Genomic DNA, 25756 nt, shown 5'->3' on the forward strand with positions numbered 1-25756 from the left:
CATTTTCATACAATTTTAGCACATGTACACACATTTCTAATTAATATTTTGTTCACTTTTGCTTGGTTATAACTTTGTGTAAATGGAATCATCATTTCTTCACTCTCTTTTTTGCTCAATGTATTTTTGTGATCCATTCATCTTTATTGATGTGGTTATGTAATCCCATGGTTCATTCATTTCTATCAATGCACAACATCCCATTGAATAAATATACTCTAATTTATTTATCCTTTCTATAGCTGAGAGATATTTGGCTTTTAAAAAAGTTATTTCTTATTGTGAAAAAATCTGCTACAAACATTCTTTTATGTATCTCCTGAAACATAGGTGTGAGAGTTTCTCTAGGGCAAACACTCCTAATATCAATATAAACCTACATTCTGTCGCATCTGGGATGGCATATATATACATACATACACACACACACACGTGTGTATGTATATATATATGCTATTCAGTCTTGGGAGCAGATGGGCAAGGCCTGCACAGTGGGAGCTCAATAACTGATTATTGATTACCTGAATAATTGATTGCCACTAGCTGTAAGTAGCTCCTCTATTTACTCCACTGACTCCTATAATCCCTAGCCATGGAATGGCTGTGCTGTCAAGTGGGCATAGGTTCAACTTTTCCAGGCAATAGCAAACAGCTTTCCACTCTCAGAAACAGTTTATGAGAGTCTCCATTGCTTCATATACTTGGAAACAATTAATATTGTCAAAGTTTTAACCTTCGTCAATTTGGCAGTTATAAAATTATATTTCTTTGTGATTTTAATTTACATTTTCCTAATGACACATAAAGTTGAGAATTTTTATATGTTTCTGGGCCATTATTTATTTCTTCTTTGTGAACATCTCATGGTTGTGTTTTAAAAAATGTATTTATATTCATTTCTTTCATTTTTTGCCCTTTATTTGTTCTTTCCATTTTGTACTTGTTATTTGCCCAAAAAGAAGAAATAAAAATACTTCTCTTATTTTTTGAAAATACACATTTTAACGTCTTGTGCTATTTTTCCTTTCTACTAGCTTGGTATTTTATTTATTTTTTTATTTTTTTATAAATGGTTAATCTGTAGATTTTAATGTATTTTACTTTAAACTTCCTACTTTCTTATTCCACACAGCAATGGTGGATTGACTTAACTTCTAGAATTTAGTTCTTTCTTTTTTAAAACCTCAAAAATTAGACACAATTATTTTGTTTCATTGTGTCGTTGTTTAAGTTTATCTATATGCTTACCAATTATTTTACTTGCCATTACATCTAGCATCACAGACCTCTTGGATAATTTTCCTTCTTGAACTACATCCTTTAGAAGTACCATTAGTAAGGGTCAGTTGGCAGAAAACTTCAATTGATAATGTATTTTTTCTTCCTCTCAACCATACTTTCTTAGCATTTTGAAGTTATCATTCTTCTGTCTTCCGGCTACCATTGTTGCTGGGGAAAAAGAAAGATGTTTGTCAAGTTGTCTTTCTTTTGTAGGTAATCTGTCTATGTACTCTATTTCTAAGAACTTTTTTTTTTTTGTCATTCTGTGGTTTTGTTATGAGGTGTGTAAGTGTAGTCTATTTTGAACTATTCTCCATTTTTGTTGGCCTTCTTATATCTGAAAATCAGTGTCAGCAATTCTGAGAACAAAACCCCCAAACACAAATCTCTGCCGTTATATTTTCAAATGCTGTTTGTCTTCTATAATTTCTGTATAAAACTCTAATTAAAAATTGTATGAATCTCTAGGTCAGGCGCAGTGGCTCACACCTGTAATCCCAGCACTTTGGGAGGCTAAGGCAGGCAGATCATTTGAGGTCACGAGTTAGAGACCAGTCTAGCTAACATGGCAAAAACCCATCTCTACTAAAAATACAAAAATCAGCTGGACATGGTGGCATGGGCCTGTAATCCCATCTGCTCAGGAGGCTGAGGCAGGAGAATTGAACCTGGAGGCAGAGGTTGTAGTGAGCTGAGATCACACCACTGCACTCCAGCCTGGGCAACAGAGCAAAACTCCGTTTCAAAAAAATGATAATAAATAAATAAATAAAAATACAAAACAAAAAGCAAAAAACAAAACAACAAGAAAAAACTTTATAAATCTCTAATCAGACATATGTGAGTCATTCACTTGTCCTTGTCCTTACTCTTTTTCCTCTTTTAATATTTGCCATCTCTTTGTCTCACTGCTGCAAACTAGATTTTTTTAATCCTTTGTAGTTTATACTCTAGATGATCAGTTCTCTTTTTATCTGTGTCTATAATTTTCTTTTGTTATTCACTGAATTTCCAATTTTAAATATTATGTGTTTTATTTTTATAATGTTGATTGTTACTTTCCAAGTCTGCTCAATCAATTTTGATAATTATTTTTGTTTCTTCAATATATTTCTCTAAACATGTAGAAATGGAATTTCATTCTTATTTTATAGTCTGTACATGATAATTACAGTATATTTAGTATTTGAGGTTCTGTTCTGAATATGTAGGTTCTGATCCTTGATTGCTGCTTTCTCATATTTACTGAATTTCCTGATTTTGAGCTAATTGTTCTTGGTATTTTATTGTGAGAATTCTTAGAAGCCTGGGTTAAACTGCAATCTAAAAATGATTGATAAAATTGCTTTTACCTGGTGCTTTAGGGCACTACTAAGGTGAGATCACTTTTATTCTAAATTTTCGAACCTTTTTGGTGGGGTCCCAGAGTTGTAGCGCATTACAGTAATGTGAATTGAACCTCTAAATCTAGATAAATGGTATATAGTCATTAGAAATTCCTAGAGAACTTCTAGGAATTTTACCTCTTCACCTAGAGCCAAGGTCATAGTGTGCACGTGGTCTCACAGTCTCTGTCTTTCTACAGGGCAACTTTAAAATCTTGGTTTATGCCTTAAGTCTACTGCCCTTCCAAGACCTGGGTTTTATGAATATTTTTCTTAGATTTGAATTTCCTTGGTACTCTGGGTTCCAATGTTTGCCTCCAATGACTGCAGGGCATGCAGGTCATTAAAACCTAGGCTCTAAGCTGTCAGGAATTGCTATACCATCCCCAAGGTAAAGACAAGCTTCTGAACTTATAAAATAGTAATTTCAACATTTCAGTGTTTGACCAGAATGGAATTCCATTACTTTCCCATCAGCTCAGCCATGCATTAAACAACATCTTTTATTTTTGTGTTTTTAGAATTTATTGTTGGATTATGTTGAGATTTGTTACTATGAACATATTCCTAGAAACAGCAATCCCTTTGTATCTTTTTTTCAAATGGATTCCAACCTTTACAGGGGCTTATGTTGGGATGCAAAGTTGCCTGTCCATTTCCCTCCTTCTCTTCAGCCTGTGTATTGCCTCCTACACTTAGCTTAAACACCTACATAAATGAGTAAATTTCTGTAGTTTTAATTTTTTGTTAAGGTTAAAGAAATTTTCTGTAGTGACTGGTAGATGGCAACCTATATTTTTCTGTGTCGTGTTCTCCAGTGTTTTCTAATCTGAAAGTTGAATGGCTTTTTGAAGCCATGGCTACTACAGAGTGACCAGCATTATCTTTGGGATACCTTCACATCTATAAAGAAATGTAAAGGGAATACTACACTTAAGACCACCTTCCAAAGTGGAGGCTGGTCTGGCTCCATGAGAAGATTCTGGGAACCTATGGTTTTCACATATCTATCATAACTACCATGGGTGGTTATATGGCTTTTAAACCATACTGGGGTTTATGTGCATTCTTGGAAGCTCTCAAATTCAAGAATATAAAGAGATTGGCTTGTGAAAAATCTCAGAAAAATGTGTTGAGTGCCTTCTGATTCTGCATGTGTGCAAGTGATTGACAGTTTTTCTGTTTAAACCATTGCAGTAGTGGCATAAAGAATACAGCTCACTGCTATTTCACAGAAGGCGCTAGGGACGTGACTGACTTCTTCAGAGCAAATGCTAGTGTTAATAGCCCAGTCTGGCAGAAAAAAACTCTTCAGTTTACTTCACATGTTTTAATATATAATTTGTAATTTTATATGTGTTTGCAATTAATAATTTTCTCTTCACAGTACCTATTTAAACAAATCTTTCATTTTACCTTGAGTGATGTGTTTATTAATGTTTCTGGTAGGGTCACCAGGCTGTTTAAAACCATGAAAACCCCTTCCTACTTAAAAAATACCCTTTAACCACATTTGGGAGTAAGTGTTTGGGTATAATAGGCCAATTATAAATGAGATATTTTATAATTTTATGCCAATAGGAGTTAAATGAAATATGTCTACAATTAAGATGCAAAAATTGAAGGCTAAAGATTTATGGTTTATCAATGAAAGAATTTAACCATTAGACCATGAGGGAATTGTCAAAAGAAAAAAAAAATCCAAACGAGATTTGAAAAGAGGAAGGGAATTGATGGATTAGACAGGTGCTTTTTAAGAAAGAAGCCTCAGGTGTAAAAATATTGTGTAAATTATCAGAAACTTGGTACCAGTTAAACTGTGGGATTTGAGAAAATATGTGGGGAAAAGGAGTATGAAAAGTAGTTTTCAATACATCTATTTAGGTTGTTACAAAAATTTGAAAAATTTACCAGGGGAGTTTAATAAATGACTTACCTCTTCAGCCAAATGTTTAGGATGTGTCACTCCAAATGCATTGGCATGGGAAGACCAGGTGTTTAAAGAAGGATTATAAATCATTCTGCTATAAAGACACATGCACACGTATGTTTATTGCAGCACTATTCACAATAGCAAAGACTTGGAACCAACCCAAATGGCTATCAATGATAGACTGGATAAAGAAAATGTGGCACATATACACCATGGAATACTATGCAGCCACAAAAAAGGGTGAGTTCATGTCCTTTGCAGGGACATGGATGAAGCTGCAAACCATCATTCTCAGCAAACTAACACAGGAACAGAAAACCAAACACGGCATCTTCTCACTCATAAGTGGGAGTTGAACAATGAGAACACATGGAGACAGGGAGGGCAGCATCACACACCAGGGCCTGTTAGGGGGTGGGGGCTAGGGGAGGGATAGCATTAGGAGAGATACCTAATATATATGACGGGTTGATGGGTGCAGCAAACCACCATGGTATGTGTGTACCTATGTAACAAATCTACATGTTCTGTACTTGTATCCCAGAACTTACAGTATAATAATAAAAAAAGAAGTTGAATGAAGCAGATAGTGGCTGTGTAAAGAGGAGAGAAAGAATTTGAGAGAAAATAGAGGTGAAATATCAAGGCAGAATGGACTTGAGATGTCAATATATAAGTATGTAGAAGACTAAGGCTTAGAAAAACACCAGACCCGTTATAACAAAGGCAATATTTACTTTGCAAAAAGGAAAGCAAAAAAAAAAAAAAAAAAAAAAAAAAAAGAATCAATTGCTAATTATGTTAGGTAGAAAACATCAATGGAGGTTGCAAAGACAGTGAAATTGGAAGAGAGAAAATAGAATCACAGAGGACATCTAAAGAAAGGAAATCCTCAGGAATGTTTGTCTGAGATTGTTTTACTTAGCAGCCTTCACATTTGCCACCCCTCATTATGGAGAATGTGTCAATTGAGTTAGTCTGGCCAAGAAGGAAGGAGTTGAAAAAAAGATGAAGTTGGCAAGTGTAAACAGTAGTAGCACAGAAGGACAGTGTATCCCAAGCCAAGTGTATTGTTTTGTGTAAAAGTATGAAATATCAAGATCAACAATATTTTTTGGCCATTAGTATTTTTATAGCCATGAAAATGTGTCACGGAACATCTTGAATGAGACATTTAAAATATAGGAGGTCCTGCTTCCTGCTTTATTATCATTTACATGTTGTACATGTATTTTAAAACGTACAGTATTATTCTTGAGGATGATTGTTTAATTTGAAAAAGGAAACATGATCAAGGAATTCTAATGTAACAAATATTGAGAGATGATGCACAACAATTTTCTGGGTTATTGTGTTCCAGAAGAAAGGTCAATCTTAGTGCTTAAAAAGTGAATGCCACAAAATGAAATGAATACTTACAAGTAAGATTGCATCTGAGATGGCAGCATAAGTCAGAATGAAGCTTAACTCAGTATAAGAGATTTGCGATTTGTTTAAATTGTTTTAGAAATCAGTGTATGTCTTAATGCTGAATATTTTTGCAAGATAAACACAACTTTCTTCCACATTTCATCTTTACATTGGCTCTTTATATCTCCTGAGAGTTTATAGAGGAGACATTTTTGGCTTTAGTTGTCAATGACACCTTTGAAACTTAAAATGCAAAACTAAAATAAGCACTTTTCTTGTGGTATCATGAACACACTATATATCACTGACCAATAAATTTCTGTTACTGACTTCTGAGAGAGTCTGAGGGAGACAACACTAACAGCTCAAAATTCCCTAATCATTTTACTCATTTATCAAGTTTACTTCAAATTCCTCTTCCCATTTTTTAAAAGCTATTTTATACAAAAATTGTCCTGGAAGATTATAACGTAGATATGCAAGCCATCAGTGGCTGTAGCTATCAATTTTACATTTGGACCATACTGAATGACCAGACAACCAATCGCCCAATTTTTCTGGGGTCTTACAGAATTATCTTCCCCAGTTATTCTTTTTATCTTTGACTAATATTGAAGGATTATATAAGAAAAATCCATAAATTTTTGGAAGTGATGCTGCTGAAGCTGGTACATTATACCAGGTTTATTTGAAAAACCGATGGAAACAATTTTTCACTGAATATGTTTGTTTTATTATAGACATTATGAATGTTAGAACTACTGTTTTATTTGTTACTGTGTGTATTAGTGTGTTAAGGGTACCATAAGAAAATACCACAGACTGGGTGACTTCAACAACATAAATTTATTTTCTTACTGTTCTAGGGGCTGGAAGCCCAAGATTAAGGTGTCCGTGAGGTTGGTTTATCCTGATATTTCTCTCCTTGGCTTGAAGATGTCCATCTTCTTATTGTGTCCTCACATGGCCTTTTCTTGGGTATCTTTTCCTCGTCTTATAAGGTCATCAATCTTGTTGAATTAGGCCCTGCCCTTTTGACCTCATTCAACCATAGTTACTTCATTAAAGACCTTATCTTCAAATACAGTCACATTGTGGGGCTAGGGCTTTGACATATGGAAGCACAATTAAGTCCATGACACCTCAATAGTTAGGTTTTTGACAGCCAGATTTCAAATATCACAAATTATCAGAACATATTTGGCATTATTTTTCTGCCCATATTTTCTCCTTCACTGGATTTTATTTCCCTTTTGCATGTGTACTGTATTTATTAAAAGCCATCTTAAATCTCTTTTGTAAGACAGAGGACAAATAAATAAATAAAAGTCTCATCTATAATAGAGTTGTAAGATATTTGCTCATTAAAATAACTAGTAGAAACTGTATTCTTGGGTGCTAAAAGGTTCTGAAGGAGGTCCAACAGTCATACCCCTCTGAGTATACTAACAAATGTATATTAATGTGTAGATTTATAATATATATTATAATGATTCTCCCTTTGATAATATAACAGAACATCAATGGAATTAAAATTTTATAGCTGATGACATTGTTTTTCTACTTATGTCAACTCTTCTTTTCCTTATTATAGAAAACCTTTAAAGCCTTTATTAAAAAGGAGCAAAAACCTATCAGGCCAGAACCACAATCACAACCCAGGTATATCTTTTATATAATAGAAAAATGTAAATTAATGCCCTCATTTTTGATGTTATCAATGTAATTGCTGACTTTAATACCTAGGTTTAAAGAAGTATAGGTTGTTGAAAGCTCAGGTTTTTAATACATATTTTTCAATGTGGCCTTTTAATTTGACTGAGGAAAGGAGAAAAATACTTTTTTTTTAGTGTTTTGGTAATCAATTAGTAGACCCAGCTGAAGTTTTACTTTTCACTATCTAGGAGAAAGCAGTGGAAACATTTAATTTGCCGTAAATGACAGTAAATGCCGTAAATGACAGTAAATGACACTGCGTATGTTTTCGCTATTTTTTTGTTTATTAGAAACTATGTACCACAATTCACTATGATTAAGCATGCATTTGCATTTTCAATGACTCTATTAAAAATTCTTAGATAGCTTTGCTACTTTATATACTTTGCTACTTTATATACTTTGTTGATAAACTGTTTTGAAAACATCGATTTTGTGAGACAGATTAGAGTGTGAGATTGAAAGAAGCAGTTGGGGAAAGTTAACAATGAAGTTTCTGAAAAGGGCAGGTTTCATACTTGTGTTTTCTTATTCACTGGGAATACATTCATTTATTAATCATAAATGATTATAAACTATAAAAAAGAATATTTGAAGGCACTGCAGAGCAATGGCATGTGGACAGAAACTGGAGGGAAACTATTTGACTCGAAAGAAAGGAACAGCAATGAATAAGATCCCCATTTATCTAGCTTTTCCAATGTCATGCAATGTAAGATAGTGAGACCTTAGGCAGAAAACACCACTGTTAATGGTGTGAAATGTCAGAAGACAGAGTTTAGAGCTGCCAAAATGACTAAAAGTTGATTAGGAAATTTCATAAAAGGAGAAAACCACAGAGAGAGGAGTCCCAATTCTGTGTACAAACTCTCCTAAAATTATGGGCTGACTCCTGAATTGTGCATGTGTAGAAAAGACTTCAAGAAAGTGCATCCTAAAGGAACAGCTTGCATAGTTTTCAATTTCTTCATCTGTTTACATAGAAAGAAAAAATGTTTTTTTCTTATTTTTGGATGTTGGAATTAGCAGAGAAGGGCTTTAAAGCAGTTACTATAAATGTTCAAAACTTAAAAAGGTGTTCATAGTAACAAGAGATCCCCAGTGCACAAAAAAAGCTATACAAAAGAATCAAAGGAAAATTCTACATATAGCAGATTTGAACAAACTATTAATTAACTTGCCATAAATGACAGTTATAGAAAGCTACATCCAATAATGTAGAATATACATTATTTTTAACAGCACATGTAACAGGCATTATAAAGATAAGAACAGAAAGCAATGAAATAGAAATTAGGGAAGCAATAAATCAAATTAACAAAGCACATTAATCTTTGGAAAGATTAATAAAATTTATGTGCTCTTTTTAAGACCAGTTTTAAAAAAGAAGAGATAAAACAGAAATTGCCAATATCAGGAATGAAAGAGAGGGCATCATTATATATCCTATAGACATTAAAATGATAATAAAATAATCCGTAAATAACTTCATGTCAGTTGCATTTAAGAGGAAGTAGTCCATTTTTTTTTTAAAACAGATAGCATACCAAAACTGACACATGAAGAAATAGAAAATCTGAATGACCTGTGTCTACTAAAGAAATTGAATTTGTTTTCATAAACTTTTCCACAGAGAGACTTCCTTTAAAGCAAATAAATTATAACTGTCCCATGTACATTATTTTGAAAATATTTGATGGTGTTCAAAGCAGTTTGTTCTTGCATAAGTCCTTTTCCTAGAAATATTCTTTACCTGGTTATTTTGATTGGGAAGCCTTTATTTTTTCCTTACAGATGTTACTAAGTTAAAATTACTCCAGCCATTTCAATGATAAAAAATTGGACAGCCTCCAAGATGAGCGTTTATAATAGTTATTTCCCTGGAACCAGCCAGCCAGTCAGATAATCTGAACTCTAAACATTTTTCTGTATAGTCTACCTTCTGTAAGTTTTTCAGGGATATCTTAAATATTTTAAAGAATGATGGCTGAAGGAATTTTAGACATCACTTGGTTCAATCCTTCTGTTTTCCAATTAGGAAAACTGGGATAAAAAGATTTAATGACTTCTTCAAGGTCCTGAAAGTGAAAAACAGAACCGTGACTAGAATCTAACTCTCACCTCACAGCATAGTGATATTCTTAGTCAGTCATGCTCCTTTTATACCATTTGTATCTTAAATTTTAGTAGACTTTATGATGATTACTTGAGAGAGTTAAATTGAAACTATACTTAATAAATTATTAAACTTGAGTGGCTCTAGTGATTTAAAAAGTATTACTAGCATAGAATCATAGAGAAAGAGAGAGAGAAATATAAAAGAGTGAAATTGAATGTGAAAATAAAGCGAAGTAGTGAACAATATAAAACTATGTATATGTATATATGTGAGATTTTATATATGTCTATATAAAATACACAAACATACTTAATTGGAAATATTTAAGTAAATCAATATTGATTCTCTTCTTTATTTGAAATCCTGTACCATTTCTATCATAAAAATTCCGTGAAACTTTAGAATCCACATGTTGGATTTATAGCTTTGCCTCAAGAACTTTTCTTGTTACAGAGGAATTTCCCATATATTTTTCAGCTAGAGGTTTCCTTAGAGCCTGCATGAGGTAGAGTATATTATAACCTTCCACCAGTCATCAGTCAACTTCTATAAAGTACTGGCCAATTTCTAAAGTACTTTTGCGTTTCAAGGGTAAAAATATGTCACACGTATATTACTATTGCCAGGCTACAGTAAATATAAGAGAGTCTGTTTTCCCCTGTCTCTTCTTAGTTGTAGAAAAAAAGATGATGGAATTAATTTACACATACCCACAAGCTTTGCGGGAACCGTTTACAGTTGGCAAATAGGACTGGTTTATGTACCCACTCAGCAGTATTTTTTTTAAAGGAGGCAGTCACTTGGCTGTTAAAAGGTGGGAGTGGGGAAGTTAAGCACACTAAAAATGCTGCAGCAGCACTTGGTCTGCTAATGTGAACACCCACTCCTATTCTTGGTTGCCTTATATGGATAAATAGTGGTGGATAAGCCAGAGTCCTGGTTGTTTCTTTCCTAATCTTCAATGATCACAAACCTAAAAAGCAAATTTCACATTCATTTGTCATTGTTGTTGTTCATCTTCCTGTTTTCTTCAACTGTAGACATTCCAATATTCAGAAAGAGAAGAAAAGATGGTTCTATAGTGTTTGGGTACGTTTGTTTGTACAAATATATGTACAAGTATATATAAGATTTTCCCTTAGAAGCATTATTAAACAAAGAACTATAATGTTAAAATTGCACACATTTAGAATGAATTTACTGGGTTGAAAAGACTGCATAGTGAATACAGATACTTGATTTAATTTGGGGGTTCTTAAATATATTTATTTTTATGAGAAAAAGATTATATTTTGCTATCATTTTATAATTCTGCTATATAAGTATTCATTTCATATACACCTCAGCCCAACATTTATAGTAAATTATTTTCATAGATGAAAACTTACAAAACAAAATTGCTTAATGTCTGAATTTTTCTACTTCCTCAATATTTTAATTTATATTACACATTTTCAAATTGTTAGAACTCCATAAGTTTCTGAAAGTTGTTAGAAATTCATAAGATTAAAATATGTTTAAGAAATTCTAAAACCATTTTTAAAGGAAAAGAAGTTTATGTTAAACATTTCAAAGAAAGCCAACAAATCTCAGTTCAATCAGAATTGTCAAAGGAACATTTTTCTGTTTTTTAAATAAAATATCTATTTTTTTTAAAAAATTAAATACCTCTAAACCAGATAGAATTAGATTGAAATAAATGTTCTTAATTTTTAGTTTAAATAAATGTAATGTGTACATGAATGATAGTGTATACATTTATTTTTTATTTTTATAAAGGTAAATATTATTTTGTGATGAAGTGGGATCTCATCTTTTCCTAGCATCATATTTTTCTACTTCTTTATTAATATATTTTCTCTTTTTTAATATAGTATCTTTAATATAAAGTATCAAAACCAGTTTATATTATTAGCTAAAGGGAAATAATGCATTGAGAGTTCATTCTTAATACCTAAGCAAACACTGTGAACCAGAAGCTGTATAGATTATAATTCTACTATTGTGATCTATAATTGTACTATTGTGATGTTATTGTTATTTTATTTTCTATAAGAAAAAATACTTTATATATAATGTTCCTTGAGGTCTACTTGAATTTGTTTAGTACCTCTAACCATATTTCAAAAGTCTACATTTTCCTTAAGCTAACCTATTGCATTCCATGAATAAAACATTCTTTTGATTTTTTTTTTTTTGCAGTGAGCTGTTAATCCTTTCTAGATTAATATGACTTCAGTGATAAATTTTCCTTTTTTTGAACTTCTAAAGCTCATAATTGTTTTTAAAAATGCTTGACTGATTTCCAGGTATAGAATATAACAATTGCTGAGTCTTTAATTCGTAGAGGAAAAACATTCTATTGTTGACTCATAATATTAAATTTGTGATTGTGATTAAGTTCAGAGGCTGGTCATCAGCCTTTCATCTTTTTAGTATTTAATTTGCTTTAATTCTTGATATAAGTGTTAGCATTTAAATTTACCATCTATGAAGTAAGTGTACTGTTTTGGAACTTTGAGTTTTCCTTATTTTCAAAAAATCTTTAGAATTTCAAGTATTATTATACTTCATTTAAATATGTAGATAAGGAATAGTTGTATTCTTCCTACTTCCTATTTCGTAGGATACTGGAATTAAAATGATAATAAGATATGACACTAATATCTTTCTGAAAGGCAAATTGAATTGCCAATTCTAAATATTTTCTTATTTGATATAGTGGTATATGGTACATCGACTTACATACCTAAGTATAAAATTCGCGTTTCAGAGTCCAGATATTTATGTAGGTCCTTGAATGTTTCCCTTTTATCTTGAAAAGTACTGTATTCTCTTTATCACCATTTTTTTTTCCTGAAAGAGATCAAGTCCTCTTATTTTATCTCAAAACAATCTTACAATTTCCTACCTAAAAACTTTTCTTTGGTCTCTTCTGAAATTTTGTTACCTATGAATAGAAAGTTAGCCTGCTTCTCATTAGACATCTTTTGTCAATAGGTTCTTCTGGGTCAGTGCCTATCCTAAGCATTGTTTGAAAATAAATATATGGTGAATAACATTTCTCAGGTGACCTCCACTTGTGTGTTCTGTCTTTGCAGAATTACAGACTTTGAGAGTTTGAGGAAACTTAAAGGTTTTCTACGGAAACTCTCTTTCCAAAGGACAAATCTCCTCTATAACACTGTACACACTTAGACTCTACTTGCAAAATCCAGAGATTCATAATACCTCCATTCAAGTGGCATCTCATTTAATTCAAAGGACTGCTCTGATTTTCAGACAGTTGTCTGATTTAAGCTTAATACCGATCTCTCTTGAACTGGTATCCCTTGGTCTTCTAGAAGTCACCCCTCTGTACCAACTTTTTCTTTTCTGATTAATCCCCTTAGCCTATTTCAACTATATATGTATATATAACATCTTCATTGGATGGTAGTTCAAACTATCTTGGACAAAAATGGGGCTTGACTGACCCATCTAAATAGGAATTACAAGGGGGCAGGATATGGTCGCTCTTTGTTCTTTGTATTGGTTTAGCATCTTGGGCTCAGATGACTCAAGGACTCAAGTAATGTCTTCAGGATGCATTGTCTTTTCTTTCATTTTCAATCTCTGCTTGGCTTTTATTCCTCCTTCTATAGAATTTTTCTCCATGTAGCAAGGAAAATGGGTAGCTCCCAGGTATCTAATTCACTTCTCATTCTTACCAAAATGGCGGTGTTGTATTACCACAAAAAATAAAAAACAAAAACAAAAGCAACAAACAATCCCCCACCAAACTTCCCCCTTCCAAAACAGAAAGCACCCTGCCCCTCCTCTTCTCTTCACACACACACACACACACACACACACACACACACACACACACACAGAAATATTCTGGCTGACTTCCCACCTTGGAAGACATGACCAGCCCTAGACAAATCATGGGAGAGTCACATGACTGGAGTGGGGAAGTTCAATTCTCGAAAGGAATAGGAGGTGCTAGACAGAGGAAAGAAACAGATGCTCACTGTACTAAAAAATATCCCCATTAAAATATGATGCTTAAGAAAGAACACAGTATTTCAAGTAAAATTTTAGTAGCACAATGTAAAGTGGAACCCAACCCCAGACCCTGTACATCGACTCATGAAACCCATCATGTCAGCTTTGGGGGTCAACTTCCCAAGGGCAATAACTCATATTGATTTGAGTTCTGAAAAAAAGATGAGCCTGAGAAATTTTCAGATATTCTAATGTGTTACCAATATATTCTCCCTTTCTCCTTCCTTCCTGTTCTTTCTCTACCTCTTTCTTTCTCTCTTCATCTATTATACAAAGAAAAGTAGTCACTTTCAGGGATTCTGGGTATAGAAAGGAGATAGACCTGGAGATCGTTATAAAATAGTGTTAATAACTACAATGAGGGAGGTAAGATACGTAACGTCTTCAAGGTCATAGTGAAATTATTGTGCAGTCGCACACACACAAATATATATATGTGTGTGTATGTATATATATATGAACTGAAGTACTTTACAAGTAATTTTATTACATTTTGACTTAGCTTCTTGTCACATTTTCCTCAGATAATTACTATATGTCATTTTTTCAGTAACCCCTCCACCTGCAATGACATACTATTTAAAATTGCGTATTCGATCCCTGCCAGAACTCCCCAACCAACAAATCCTACTTTATTTTTTACCATAGCACACATCATCTTCTAATATACTCTATTATTAACTTGCTTACTGTGATTACTATTGATCTATTCTACTGGAATATAAGCTCAGTGGGGACAGGGGAAGTTTTTTCTATTTTATTCAACAGGGTATCTTCAGCATTAGAATAGCACCTTACACAAGTAGTAATATAAATATGTACATAAATATTTGTTCAATTATTGAATCACCCTTTTAATATATTTTCTCTGCTTTATAATGAATTTTCTTTATCTTCCATCTATGTATAGTTCTCATCTCAAGCTAGAAATTACAGACTGCTTCCTGGGTATCTTCGCTGGAATATCCCATAACAACTTTTAAAAATTGAAATAGTTATGTGTTAGTTTTTCCATCCTTTTCTACTGTATTCTTTGTCTCAGTTAGAAATGATGATGGAGTCCCTCTCATCACTCAAGAACACCTAATCAGCCTGTATTTCCCGACCTTGTTTACAAAGATTTTATGAGAACCTTGAAAATTGCCTACCTGAAATTCAGACACATCAAAAATTATTTCCTGGTCTAGCAATATAGTAAGAAAAAGCAAAATAGTTACAAAATTAAAATAAATAAAATAAATTTAGCATGGCATGGCTTCTTCTTTTTATGTACATTCTAGTTCTTGGCACCACTGCTTCATTTGTTAAGTCCTCACCCAACATCCAATTAATAACTGATAGACTCTGAGATTTAATTTACTGGTCTAGAGTTTACAATATTTTATTCTTTTCTTTTTTAAGGTGAGGACATTTGTCATTCTCCAGAATTCTCACATCACTTTTATTTTCCTGTTTCTCAAAGATAGCAGATCTGCAGATGTCTATGGAAAATTATTCACCTGAGCCCAGAAAATTTAACTAATTAAAAGAAGTCTCAATTTTCTTTATGAGATCTTTTGTGGCTTGTGTTTCAGTTCTCTCCTATCAGTATCTGTTCTATCATTTTTAGTCTGATGATTATTCTTTTTGAACATAGCAGAATCGAAATGGCCTGAAATGCTGCATTTCAGATAAACTCTCAGGTGATACTGATCAGCTGGTACTCAGACCACACTTTGAGTACTAAGCTAGGGAATATACTTAACTGTGTCCAGTACTTACTTTCCTGGTTCTGTCAATTCCTTGGATGACTTAGTTGCTTTCTGCTATGATTAGCTAGTTAATAGAGCTATAGTTAATTACCTTGATGATATCTCAGTGTCATGATCTTGGGATAGGATGAAGTCTTCAAAAGCAGCTGCTAGAGACTGCAACTCCTGAAAATGCTACCATCTCCAAACTCCCCCATATACCTCCAAATCAAGTGTTATTTAGCTGTACCTTAAGTCTTCTAGGCCTGTTTTCTTTAGGATTGCTTCTCAGTGATATGAGGCAAAAATAAAGATAACCAAATTTAAGGCAAGCAATTGCCTCTTATGCAAAGGTCCTGCCCAAGAGAGCTGCTCAAGAGATGCTGAAGCAGCAGCAGGGTCAGGCAGTGAACTGCTGGTAGCCCAGGCCTCTGAATGTGTCCAGAGTGTAACACTGGCATTAGTCACAAGGAATCAGAACATCAGCATCACTAGTTTCCCAATCTAGCCTAATTTGGTGGAAAAAAACACTGCTGTGATAGGCAGAACAAAGAGAACACAAAATAACCAGTTATTGATGGCTGGGCTATCTGGTAAGCTGAGCGCACATTGGCTTCAGCTACAGGCTGAATCGGGGCCTTCTGCTTTCTCCCCTGGAATAGAAATGGCCTCATCTCTAGAAAAGTCAAGAGTGTACTTCCTCACTTGTAAGCATGGGACACACATAATTCCCCTAGTTTCTGCTGAAGGATGTAGTAGAGAGTAAGGAAACTGACTATAGGAAATCAGCAGCTGGGAAAGAGGACAACTGGGCCTGGTTCAAGAGGAAGGTATAGGTGCGACTCCTGCATGTAATAAGAAGAAAATTGTCCAAGGAGGAGCAAGCAGAATAGAGAAACAGAACACACATAAGTTCTCTTCTTTAAAACATAGTAATCCTACCTAATAGTGCAATAAGAATGAATTAAGTCTCCGGCAGGGAAAATTATATTTGCAATTGCTTTTTCATGGAGGAACACATTAAGAGGGTGAATAGAGAGGCAAAAGCATGGGGAAGGGGGCCAAAGGATCCTATCTGTCTCTAATCCAGGTTACTCTCAGACTGTCCACAATTCTACTTCTCTAATAGGCTTTGCCTATGATTGCCTGACCATCATTCTGTGTGTTCCTGCTTGAGGGTATCCCCAATCTTTTGGAAATGGTAGTCCCTGATATATACATGGTTGGGAATAAAACATTGAGTATAATATTAGAAATGGTTTTTAGAATCACCTTAATTGTGGACATTTATTTATTTTCTGGAGCCCTGTAATCTAAAGTCCCTATTCTAGGGATAAAGTATCTTATCTTTCACCCTCTTTTGAGCAGAGGTGAGAGAGATGGATGGGAGTAGGTAAAGTCAGCTCTTCTCCATGACTGACTAGAGTTTGGGTTGGGAATAAATAACTGTGTTGGGATGAAAAGCAGAACAATTTACTGTGTTCCCTTTTTCATAGATAAAAACTGACAACTCTGGTCACTGTGCCACTGAAAAATCAGCCCTCATCACACCTTTGGCATAAACACCCTAGTTATTTCAGTTGACTTCAATGATAATATTTTTCAGTATCCTACCAGTAAAACATGTAGGTACAATAAAATGGAGTTTCCGACATGTTTAGGTTAAAGAGAGTTCCCTAAAATGCATTATATATTAACTTGATTTAAAAAATCAGAATCTAGAAGTCTTAGCCAGAGCAATCAGGCAAGAGAATATAAAGATATAAAAGGTATCCAAATAACTAGAGAGGTCAAACTATCTCTTCTCATAGACGAAATGATTCTATACCTAGAAAACCCCATAGCCTCTGCCTAAAGGTTCCGTGATCTGATAAACTTCAGCAAAGTTTCAGGATACAAAATCAATGAACAAGCATCACTAGTATTTCTATTCGCCAGTGTCCAAGCTGACAGCCTAATTCAGGAACACAATTCCATTCACAATAGCCACCGAAGGAATGAAATACCTACAGATACACCTAACCAGGGAGGTGAAAGATCTCTACAATGAGAATTACACAACACTGCTGAAAGAAATCAAAGATGACCCAAACAAATTGAAAAACATGCTCATTTATAGGAAGAATCAGTATTGTTAAAATGGCCATATCGCCCAAAGCAATTTACACATTTAATGCTAGTCCTATCAACTACCAGTATCTTTTTCACAGAATTAGAAAAAACTCTTTTAAAATTCATATGGAACCAAGAAAAGTGCCCAAATAGCCAAAGCAATGATAAGCTAAATGAACAAACCTGGAGGAATCACACTACCTGACTTCAAACTACACTATAAGGCTACAGTAAACAAACAGCACGATACTGGTACCAAAACAGACATATAGACCAAGGAGCAGATTAGAAAACTCAGAAATAAAGCCGCACACCTACAACCATCTGATCTTTGACAAATCCAACAATAACAAGCGATGGGGAAAGTTTTCCCTGTTCAATAAATGGTGCTGGGATAATTGGCTAGCTATATGCAGGAGATTAAAACTGGACCCTTCCTTTCATTATATACAAAAATCAACTCAAGATGGATTACAGACTTAAATGTAAAACCTAAAAGTATAAAAAATTCTAGAAGAAAACCTAGGAAATACCATTTTGGACATCAGCCCTGGCAAAGATTTCATGACTAGGACTCCAAAAGCAATTGCTGCAAAAACAAAAATTGGCAAATCAATCATAATTAAACTAAAGAGCTTCTGCACACAAAAGAAATTATAAACAGAGTAAACAGACAACCCACAGAATGGGAGAAAATGTTTGCAAACTATGCATCTGACAAAGGTCTTATATCCAGAATCTATAAGGAACTTAAATCAACAAGTAAAAAACAAGCAACCCCATTAAAAAGTGGGCAAAGGACATGAACAGACATTTTCCCCAAAGTAAGACATATATGTGGCCAATGAGCATATGAAAAATGCTTATCATCACTAATCATTGGAGAAATGCAAACCAAACCTTCAATGAGGTACCGTCTCACACCAGTAAGAATGGGTACTATTAAAAAGTCAAAAAATAAAAGATACTGGTGAGGTTGTGGAGAAAAGGGAGCACTTATACATTGCTGGTGGGAATGTAAATTGGTTCAGCCACTGTGGAAAGCAATTTGGAGATTTCTCAGAGAACTTAAACTATCATTCAACCTAGCAATCATTACTGGGTATGTACCCAAAGGAATATAAATTGTTCTGTCATGAAGACACATGAACATGTATGTTCATGGCAGTGCTATTCACCATAGTAAAGACATGGAATCAACTTAAATGTCCATCAGTGGTGGACTAGATAAATAAAATGTGGTACATGTACACCATAGAATACTATGCAGTGATAAAAAAGGACAAAATCCTATTCTTTGCAGCAACATGGATGCAGCTGGAGGCCATTATCCTAAGCGAATTAATACAGGAATGAAAAACCAAATACCACTTGGGTGATAGGTGCACTAAAATCTCAAACCTCACCACTATACAATTCATCCATGTAACCAAAAACACTTGTACCCTTAAAGCTACTGAAATAATAATAATAAAGCAAATCAAGCTAAATATTGAGTACACATGGACACAAGGAAGGGAACAATAGACACGAGGGCCTACTTCAGGGTGGAGGGTGGGAGGAGAGTGAGGATCAAAAAACTTTTTAGGTACTGTGCTTATTACTTGGGTGACGAAATAATCTGTATTCCAAAACTCCATAACACAAAATACCATATACCCATATAAAAAACCTACACATGTACACCCTGAACCTGAAAAGTTGGAAAGAGAAAATCAGAATTGATTAAATTTGAATAAAAACAGTATTCCTGGTTTTGCTTTTCCATTACGTGAAATGATAATTTCAACTTAATTTATAATAAGTAGTGCTCCTACAGAATGTTTATCTATGCCAGGAGGAAAGAAATGATTGTGTTTTTTGAACTGAATTTGGAATTTTAAAAGTCTCTATTTTGTTTTGAGGAAAATCTGTTGGAAAATTGAAACCAAGCTGCAGTAGTAGCAGTAATAACAATAAAACCCCTCTTTCCTTAGACATGATATCATGCACCTGGAAAACGTCTTCTGCCTCCCGCACCCATGCCTGATTCTCTTCTCCCATATTGAGTGCCTTAAGCATTTTACTACCTGAAATGTTCTAACTAGGGATCTATATAGGTGGTAAAAGGTATCCTACCCAGAAATTCAAATTTTCTTAGAGATTTTAAATGGGATATCAATCTCCATCTTTTGATATGATCTAGTTAAACAGATTGCCGTGGACCTAGAAATAGTCAAAAATAGGAGGGCACTTGTTTTGGGGGGGTTGGCATGGAGTAGCATTTTGAGGAATGATTGGGATACAAAAAGAGAACAGAAGGCACCCAAGAATTACATGTCCTTTAGGTATTTAAACTATTTTTAAAATTTGCCTGAATTAAAGTGACATTATCTTCCACTTCAGGAGGAGTGCATCTTATTTTAGAAAGTCCCAGGAATGCTGCTCTGATTTTTGAAGTGAACAGGTTTTACTAGCGTGAAGTACTGAACCCTTGGGAATATTTGGAAATGGAATAGTAAAATAATAATGAGACAAAAGATGAATTTCACGAGCATGTATTACATCCCTCCCCTTAAAAATCTATATCACCCATGTTGAATTTAATGCATTGTTTTCAAACTTAACAGAAATCATTTAGGGGTTTAAAGTAGGCCATAAACTTGTTCCACTCATTACCCAAGTTACTTTCAAATCCCACATTCAAAGCACAAGAGTATCACATGTTTCTACTTCAAGGCTGCACGTACAGGAAACGAAAGCCCTCGACACAGCTTGGTAGCAGAAGATCCAAATCAGAGTAAATTGTGTAAATTATAACTAAATTGCAAAGCATTTGGACAAAGCAGGCATGCTAGTCTAATCAGGAAAGTGGTGATATTTACTTTTCGATAATGCAGGTTGGAAGAGGAATTGGGGGAGGGAGGCATCACAGATCTCTTTTCATATATTTCTGAACTTGGCAACCTGATCTGGTTTTGTCACAAATTTTCAGCTTGAAAAGTATTTGGCTTTTACAACAGCCAAAATAAGTATCCTTAATCACTTTCAACCTATGAACAGATGGGCAAACAGTGCTTTTATAAATGGAGCATACAAAATACTTCAATATCAGCCAAAACTAATTAGTAGCAATATCTGAACCAAACTCTAAAACTGATTTAGTGTTTAATATATATTATTGTATAAGCATTAGCAGTTGAAAGGAAATTCCCTGTTCAAATGTTTGCCAAGCTCAGGGTGTAGTGTTCGGACATGATTAACTTACTAATTAACTTATTGTGTCTTTTCTCACATGTAATCTTGCATAATGATCTCTTCTCTCTCTGAACTATTTGATTTGATGCTTTGAGCATAGATTTGTCAAACTTCAAATGAAAAAGTAAAAGGCAGCCAGTCAGCCCTGTTCTTTCTCTCATTCTTAGAGTGACATTAGTAGGAGTTGGCATGAAAACAAGTGAAGTGGTCTCTTCTATGATGAAAACTTGTTTTGGATCTTGCCTTTAATGATTCACATTTTTATTTTCATGAGAATTTTTAAAAGAGTTATATGGAGACTCTCTAGTGGCTAAAAACGTCTATAAAAATGACAATTTACTGCATATCAAAATTCTATTAGGACATGGTAAAGAAAGATAAATTTAAAAATTACATTTAGAGGGTAAGCAAAGAATAATTACTATGATTCTCTAACTCAGAGGAGGTCACTTAGTCTCCATGTATCTGACAGTCACAATACATTTCCCATATCTCATCTACAACTCATTCTTATACAAAGAATGAACATAAAGTCCATGGCATAAAATTGAACATTTCTGTAATAGTCTCTCTGTATTTGTGATATGACTGCATCTTTCAATACTCCTGAAACAAACAAATGAATGAAAACCTCAAGCCAGTTACCCAAGGCATCCTAACTATTGAGGATTGGCTACTGTCAATACCAGTCTTTCTGTTGTCATGACATAATTTTGTCCTCCTTTGATTTCATCACACACACAATCAAGAGGGCTTGGAATTATGGCTATACTACTTATAACTTTATCTCATCTATAAAATCAGGATAATATTTATCCAACAAAACTTTTTTTTTTTTTAATTTTGATTTTTTTTTTGAGCCAGGGTCTCACTAGGTTGCCTAGGTTGGTTTCTCACTCCTGGGCTCAAGCAGTTCTCCTGTCTAAGCCACCTGAATTGCTGAGATTACAGGTGCATGTCACTGCCTCCATCCCTAACAATACTATTTTGAAGATTGAAGGAGAAAGTATGTCTGAAATAAATGCTTAATGAAAGATTGTTACTACCACTACTGCTGATATTAATGGATTTAATTATTATACTTTAACTTTACACAGTGAATGCTAGCCTATTTCAGGAAATATGAAAAAATTAGAAAACAAGAAACAAATGATCATTTTTCTTTACAACCTAATTTTTTTTTTTATAACCCAACATCTAATCAGGAATTTGCATCAGTTTTACTGAAGGAGTCAATGAAACAATCTTTGAAGGGAGGTCCTGAATAGGAGTTCCTTGGAAATAATGGTCATGATTCCTATCCATTCTTGATTTAGAAATACTGAGTTAATATAACCACTAATAATATTTGGCATGGTTTAATAGTCTTTTATAGATATGTATATAAATATATATATATCTTTTTAAAAGTTACAATTATGTAATGCATGTAATTTAATATCCTTATTCTTTTAATATCAATTTTTGAAATGACAAGCGTTTACTCAAATTATTATGTAATCTTCATAAACAACACCTTTATAACCTCATAATAGTCTATGGATTGGCTCTAACACAATTTACTTAGATATCTGTTTCTAATTTTTTTCTACTATAAATGAAACTGTGGATGGATATCTTCATGCATATCGCTTTTTTCATACTTAGGGGAAATTTCCAAAAAGGAAATTACTAGGTTGTATGCTCTTGATTCATATTGCCAAGTCAATCTATTTTCCAAGTAGATTACACAATTGAGAATAACGTTGGAAATGCATCTTGAACCAAACTTTCTCTGGAATTCTTTAGGTTTGCAGGGTTTTCCTTTTAAATTTGGAAGTGAAAAATGGTGCCTTATTTCTATTTTAACTTAAAATAATTATTGAAACATTTTTCTGTATGTATGTTTCTAATCATTTTTTGCCAGGTGTGTGTTTTTAATTAATCACAACAAAAAATTTATTTGAGAACACGATGAAACCTTCAAGGCACTCTGATTGTGTGGTTCTCACAAAAATATGCTCATAAATTATTGTTCCAAAGTTAAGAAATATAATGCAGATGAAATATGGGATGTTCATTTTGGAAGGGAGATTTTATGTATATACATATATGTATCTTTTAATAGAGATATAAGATTTGAAATTAAGTGAAAGACACTTTAATGAAGACAGGTTTGGTTGCTGGAAACTAAAAGAAAAATGAGCCAGGCATAGTGATGCATACTTGTAGTCCCAGCTACTTGGGAGATGGAGGCAGGAAAGTCACTTGAGCTCAGGGGTTAGAGGCTGCAGTGAGCTGTGATTGCACCACTGCACTCCAGCCTTGATGACAGAGCAAGACTCTCTTTCTAAAATAAAATAAAAATAAAAATGTGTTAATAAAAGGAAAATAAAAGAAAAAGATCAGCAATAGATAAATTGTTATATCCAGAAAATAAGTATAAATCTGAAATAATGTGAAGGGAGCCAGTCCCTTTTGCTTGTCTGCATACTATTACTATTCTTGGAATGTGTTAGGTGGTCAAAAACTAAATGACCGACTAATGTTTATCTTTCCCATCCAGGGTCATATATCAATGAGAGCTAAAAGTCATTCTTTGGTTATAGATTCAGTAATAACTTATATAAAAAAGCTGGATGGGGGGCTTGAGATTCTAATTATTTTGGAGATTAGTGCTAGACAGAATTACCTGTGTTTGTTTATCACAGGGTAGCAGGTGCTTATTCCCCTTGATTATAAGATGTTATATACTACTAATTCATGATGGAGGAAGCTAAGTTGTTAGTTTGCTTTCTCATCCCTATCTTGTGATCAAGATGCATTCATAAAGCATGGTTGTGACTGTATAAGTTTGTTCAGCAACTTTTTCTTCGGTTTACTCATTGTTTATTTTTATTTACAGACAAAATTGTATGTATTGTGTACAAAATGATGTTTTGAAGTACATATACATTGTGGAATGACTAAATCGAGTTAATTCACATATACATTACTTTACATAGTTATCATTTTTATGGTGAAAACACTTTATTTCCACACTCTTCACATTTTTCAAGAATACAATATATTTAACTATAGTCACTATGTTGTACAATAGATCTCTTGGACTTATTCCGCCTATGTAAATACCATTTTATATCCTTTGGCCAACATCTCCCTAACATCTGCTCCCAAATGCTCCAGCTCTTTTTGCTACCATTTTACTCTCTACTTCTATGAGATCAACATTTTGGATTCCAAAAATGAGTGAGGTCATGTGGTATTTGCTTTTCTGTACCTAGCTTATTTCACTTAGCACAGTGTCCTCCAGGTTCATCCATGTTGTCACAAATGACAGAATTTCCTTCTTTGTATGACTGCATAGTATTCCATTGTGTATATATGCTGCATCTTCTTTTTTCATTCATATGTTCACAAACACTTACGTTGATTTCACATCTTGGCTATTGTGAATAATGGTGCAGTGAACACGGTGGTGCAGATGTCTCTGACAAACTGATTTCATTTCCTTTGGATGTGTACCCAGGAGTGAGATAGCTGGATTTAATGGTATTCTTTTTTTTTTTTTGCCTTTTTAAAAATTAGTATACTTTATGTTCTAGAGTATATGTGCACAATGTGCAAGTTTGTTACATATGTATACCTGTGCCATGTTGGTGTGCTGCACCCATTAACTCGTCATTTACATTAGGTATATCTCCTAATGCTATCCCTCCCCCCTCCCCCAACCCCACAACAGGCCCCGGTGTGTGATGTTCCCCTTCCTGTGTCCAAGTGATCTCAATGTTCAATTCCCACCTATGAGTGAGAACATGAGGTGTTTGGTTTTCTGTTCTTGCGATAGTTTGCTGAGAATGATGGTTTCCAGCTGCATCCATGTCCCTGCAAAGGACATGAACTCATCCTTTTTTATAGCTGCATAGTATTCCATGGTAAATATGTGCCACATTTTCTTAATCCAGTCTGTCATTGATGGACATTTGGGTTGGTTCCAAGTCTTTGCTATTGTGAATAGTGCCACAATAAACATATGTGTGCATGTGTCTTTATAGCAGCATGATTTATAATTCTTTGGATATATACCCAGTAATGGGATGGCTGGGTCAAATGGTATTTCTAGTTCTAGATCCTTGAGGAATCGCCACACTGTCTTCCACAATGGTTGAACAGTCCCACCAACAGTGTAAAAGCATTCCTATTTCTCCACATCCTCTCCAGCACCTGTTGTTTCCTGACTTTTTAATGATTGTCATTCTAACTGGTGTGAGATGGTATCTCATTGTGGTTTTGATTTGCATTTCTCTGATGGCTAGTGATGATGAGCATTTTTTCATGTGTCTGTTGGCTGCATAAATGTCTTCTTTTGAGAAGTGTCTATTCATATCCTTTGCCCACTTTTTGAAGGGGTTGTTTTTTCTTGTAAATTTGTTTGAGTTCTTTGTAGGTTCTGGATATTAGCCCTTTGTCAGATGAGTAGATTGCAAATTCTGTTTTTAATTTTTTGAGGAAATTCTGTACTGTTTTCCATAAGGTTGTGCTAATTTACATTCTCACCAACAGTGTGCAGGGATTCCCTTTTCTCTGTGTCCTCTCCAATACTTGCTGTCTTTTCTCTTTCTGATAATAAATTCTAAGATGTGTAAGGTGAAAACTCATTGTGATTTTAATTTGTACTTCCCTGATGATTAGTGATGTTGAACATTTTTTCATATACGTTTTGGCAATTTATATGTCTTCTTTAGAGAAATTTCTATTTGAATGCTCTACCCATATTCTAGCACTTTTTATTCAATATCATTAA

The 25756-nt window shown here is 34.0% G+C and overlaps 1 protein-coding gene across 3 annotated transcripts in view; it reads left to right on the forward strand.

The window, feature by feature from the left end:
* IQCM (IQ motif containing M) overlaps positions 1 to 25756 on the forward strand; it is a 478893-nt gene that overhangs the window by 221159 nt on the left and 231978 nt on the right. For all 3 annotated transcript variants that reach the window (XM_031664245.1, XM_031664246.1, XM_021938849.2), the window contains one exon: positions 7604 to 7671. In XM_031664245.1, the coding sequence (XP_031520105.1) occupies positions 7604 to 7671 (68 nt within the window). The remainder of the gene's footprint in view (positions 1 to 7603; positions 7672 to 25756) is intronic.

The sequence above is a fragment of the Papio anubis genome, chromosome 3 (assembly GCF_008728515.1).
Source record: "Papio anubis isolate 15944 chromosome 3, Panubis1.0, whole genome shotgun sequence".
Taxonomy (NCBI): Eukaryota; Metazoa; Chordata; class Mammalia; order Primates; family Cercopithecidae; genus Papio; species Papio anubis.